The 4662-nt window shown below is 43.4% G+C and overlaps 1 protein-coding gene across 2 annotated transcripts; it reads left to right on the top strand.

The window, feature by feature from the left end:
* Positions 1 to 1728: 1728 nt before the first annotated feature.
* Positions 1729 to 2819, top strand: LOC125541381 (GPI-anchored protein LLG1-like). Of its 2 annotated transcripts, XM_048704809.2 has the most exons (3): positions 1730 to 2031; positions 2155 to 2217; positions 2309 to 2819. In XM_048704809.2, exons 1-3 carry the CDS (start codon positions 1944 to 1946, stop codon positions 2680 to 2682), a joined length of 525 nt encoding a protein of 174 aa, XP_048560766.1. In that variant the 5' UTR covers positions 1730 to 1943; the 3' UTR covers positions 2683 to 2819. The 2 variants fall into 2 exon arrangements, with proteins under 2 accessions (XP_087395892.1, XP_048560766.1); XM_087539766.1 differs by having other exon boundaries at positions 1729 to 2031; positions 2112 to 2819.
* Positions 2820 to 4662: the final 1843 nt, after the last annotated feature.

Here is a 4662-nt window from a genome sequence, read left to right as displayed (position 1 = left end):
GTGGCATATAACTAACATGCCATTATCCTAGTCGATCATCAAGTTAAACCAAAAAGTAGGTTCCAAGGAGTAAATGAGGACATTCTCAGGCTCTCCCGAATAGATGTCATGTTGGTATCAAGAGCATGGTTAATAATATAACCAGTTGCGAGAATGGCGTTTTGACTCTCGGCCTCCATGAAGGCTGATTTTTTTGAAAGAAAATCAAATTTTGAAAATTTTGGTTTCGAAAAAATCTGAAAAAACTTGTACACGTAAACAAGGTGTGAGGCGTATGTGCGTAAACTTTCAGAATGAAATACGTTGAAATGCGACCTGTACAAAAAAGACAAAATCATGCTTTGGGAGGATGAATAGTATCATGTGTTAAAGAGCCCTAGATTTGTCTTTCTTGCACAACCCTCATTTCGAGGTATTTCGTCCTGAAAATTTATACACCTGTGCACCATGCCTTCATCTATCTCTGTAATTTTTTCAGAATTTTTTGAAATGTATAAAATATGAATTTTCACGAATTTTACATTTGGTGGCCTCCATGGAGGCCTCCAAAAGCAATTTTCGAGCCGGTTGCTGGCTATATAAACATGTCATGTCCAGTGGCTATGTCATCAAGAGTGAACATTATCCATTACTCATAAAATAGTAAGTTCACAACTTTTTTTTCCATTTTCTCTCTATCTCTTTCTTCTCATTTTTGGAGGGCAGTAACGTTAAGTGCAACCAGGGCCGTACCTCAGAAATTTTGGCCCCGGTGCGAAATGATAATCTAGGCCCCATATACAGGAAAACTAATCGAAATATTTTTCATTCACCATTGAGAAATATCAAAGATAAATCATGCCAAAAAAATATTTATTACTTTGAAATATTAAATTATCTTGTATTCTTAGAATCGTGCCTACGTCTATTAGACATCTTAGAAAATTATAAGCCAGCCGGATGCATACATTCATGGAAGAGCAGCAAATTAACTTAAGAACAGAGGAGTTCAAAACAAAAAGGGACAAACAACCTACAGTTGTTGAGTGTTGATGGATGCAGACCATGAAGCAACAACGGCGTATAGCGCTCCGATTGCTTTGCTCCTCGACCAAGAGAAACAAAGGAAACTCCGATTGCTCTGCTGAGGGATGAAAGAGAGAACGAAGAATCAAACTAAATTCACCCAATTTATAAGTGCGAGGTAGCACCATCGCAGCCGAATAAATCAGCAGTTGTAGCCATTTTTTTTGAAACAATGTGAATCCATTGGAGAAAAATCAGAGAGAGGAGACCAGGAGACGAAGCATTAAGTTGCAGCGATTTGATTTGCGCCTGTCGTTGAGCAGAATTTTATGTGTTTGCGTACGCGACTGTTTCGACTGCCGTGAAGATGAGAAAGGAACATGACTGGGCCGGGGTTAAGGTCAGCAAGTTCGGCCGTGCCTTGTTTATTTAGTCTGTAATAATACCTGATTAGTTTTCTTGAGAACAAGTACCTGATTAGTTATAGTAATAACAATACTAATGTACTGTGCTAAAAAAATTAGGGGCCTCAAGATTTTTTGGGGCCCCGTGCAGCTGCTCCGGTTGCGCCTGCCCACATACGGGCCTGAGTGCAACAATCTACCCCTGACCGTGGTCACCTTGAATAGAAACCATGCAGAGGTTGGCGCGAGGTCCAGCCCACGACGTTCCTAGCCGTTCAAATCCACGCCTATCTTAAAACACGTCCCCGTTTGTCTCGGGCGCGCGCCGGCGCCAACCTCTGCCCTCCTCCGCGTCCATCCGTCTCTCCACCGCTTCGTCTCTCCCTGCCTCTCTACGGTGCCACCGTTAACCTCTCCTCACCGCCCTCTGCGCCCATTGCCTCCCTCTGCCATCGATCCCGAGACCGGAAGAGGCGCGCGGCCTGGAGCTAGCGAAGCCTCGGTGGCCAGGGAGGAGGCGGCCACAAAATCAACATGGTTCTGGAGCTGGATAGAGTCCTGATGCTGCGCGCCGCCGTTCTCGCCGTCGTCACCGGCTTCGCCGCCGCCGGATTCATCTCAAGTTGGTCCACGGTCATCCTCGTTACGGCACTTAATTCCCATAATATTATTTTAACGTGATTCGGCTTTCTTGATCCGTAGCTTGATCATCTGACCGATCTGCCGTTGCACCCCGTGGATGCAGATGACGCGCTCCAGTCGCACTCGCACGGCGGCGCCGGCCGGAGCTTGCTGCAGGCCAAGAAGGGTAAGTAAATCCAACTTTTGCGTTCGCTCCCTCCAACGTCCCGCGAGGCTCGTACGTGGAGTGGACCGGCTGACACGGATCTCCTGCGCAGAATGCCCGGTGACCTTCGAGGGGGCCAACTACACCCTCATCACGAGCAAGTGTAAAGGGCCCCTGTACCAGCCGGCGCTGTGCTGCGCGGCGCTCACGGAGTTCGCGTGCCCCTACGACACCTACATCAACGACGTCGCCACCAACTGCGCCGCCACCATGTTCAGCCTCATCCACCTCTACGGCAAGTACCCGGCGGGGCTCTTCGCCAATACATGCAAGGGGGACAACCTGGGGCTCAAATGCCCTGAGGACGTCCCGCAGGTCCAGCCGGGCGAGGAGGGCAAGAGCTCCGCCGCCGTTGCTACTGCCGCACAGGCGGCACTCGCCGCGGCCAGCGCGGCTGTCATGTCCCTGCTCATTGTAATGTCTTGATCAGAGCCGGACGGTAGCTGTGTGCGTGTGCTCGTGCGCTGGTTTCTGTTGCATGCATGAGTTTGTGGTCATATGTAATTCTGGATCCTGCACAGGGTGATAATTCACCGATTAACATTTTAACTTGTTCTTTTAACCGTTGTACATTGTTACCAGAAGGGCTAGGAATTTTGGAGTCGTGTGTTTCTGACAAAGTAAAATTTGGAACGTTAGAGTTTATGTGGGCATTTAGCGTACCGTGCACTAACCCTTTTAGCTGTACTAGTGCATTAAGCTCGTATTATTATTATTATTATTATTATTATTATTATTATTATTATTATTATTATTATTATTATTATTATTATTATTATTCCGAAAGATTGAGCTCATAATTCAACATCACAAAAGTCTTGGTAATTTTTAAAAAAATGACAACACTACTGCATTACACATTTAAAGATATACAATTATATTTTTCCAATGCACAACACAAAAACCAGAAGAAAAAACATGACTGGCTGTGAATAGTACCAGCAAGGTACTATTCATAACCTTTATTTAGTTGTAGTTATGTATTTTTATTTTTATTATTCTAATTTGGTATGCACATTTTTTGGGGTCATTAATGTATGGTATAATCAATTTTATAAGCATCTTATATTAATTAACCAACATTAGTATAATCATTTTCTCAACAAGTTTCACCACTCTCTACGCATGGAGGAACCTTGCCATACACAACGCCTTTAAGATTTGGTCCATTAGGCCTTGTACAATGCAAGGTGTTTAGGGGAGGTGCTTAGAGAAATAAATTAGGCTTTCCTTAAACACTTGTGCTTATTTGTACAGGGCAGACGCTTAACTAAGCGTCTCTCCTGTAAAAATAGACACCAATGCTTCAAAAATACTCGGTTTATTTTTCTAAGCACCTCCTTAAGTATCTCCCATTGTACAAGGCCTTAGTCGGCTCCGGTATGGGAGCGGCGACATCAGCGCGTCAGTGGTTTGTTCTGACGGCGACAATGGTCGTTCGGTGGTTGATGGACCTTGATGTAATTTTTATTATGTTTGAGGTGCTTTGTACTTCCGGTGAATCTTTATAGTAGATCTGATTCTTTCCGGAAAAAAAAGATTTGGTCCATTAGGAAAATTTTCAAAAGAATTTCAGTGTTTTTGAATTATTTGGTCCATTAGAACCTTTATAAGATATCTTCATTGATTTATTAGCACTCTATTTTGGAGTACCTGCCCTAGTGAACCATTAAAAGAATTTGGAGTATGAACAAAACATGCTTTGTGAATTGTGATGGACCGTACCCTAGTGACTTCGCCACTAAGAAATTCTACAACAGAAGGAAGTTGGTGTCGTGTTAAACCCTGAAAGCGACGGGCCTGGTAGGATTAAATAAAAATGGCCTTTTTGCCTGCTTTGCTTTTGTATCGCACCCACTGTAAGTATGTGATTCTATTTCCCTAGAGCACTTACAGTCAACTACAAGGGCAGTGGAATATGGGCTTTAGCCGCTCGTGTAATGCATGCATGCGCTAAACACGGCTTGGTTAAACGTGATAGCAAAAGATTTCCAGAGCAGATGCATGGTTTTCACATGGACAAATCTCAAGAGTATATACCTAAACTATGCAGTTTAGTCAGGCCAGACCTGCCTTGTGCGTGTTAAAATAAACAATGTAATCAACTAAGAGATGTATTTCCAAATGTAGTCTGATTCAAAAGTACTAGACTGGACTATGTCAACTTTGTCCTAGCCCTAGTTCACAATGCAAAACAGACGACACACTATCAGCTCTAATTCCAGTTAGATTCTAACAATAACTTCAAGTTTTGCAATTTAGGAGTGAAACTAAGATTAGGGGGTATCCAAATCATATCAACCAACTAGTTAATACTTAGGCCTCCTTTGATTTGGAGGAATATCATAGGAATTCTATGGGATAGCATTATTGTAGAATTTTTACCTTTAGAACCCTTTGGTTCAT

Source organism: Triticum urartu, chromosome 2A (genome assembly GCF_056163025.1).
Source record: "Triticum urartu cultivar PI428250 chromosome 2A, HENAU_Tu73, whole genome shotgun sequence".
NCBI lineage: Eukaryota > Viridiplantae > Streptophyta > Magnoliopsida > Poales > Poaceae > Triticum > Triticum urartu.
The sequence above is the reverse complement of the archived record's forward strand: the minus strand, read 5'-3'. Positions and strand labels throughout refer to the sequence as shown.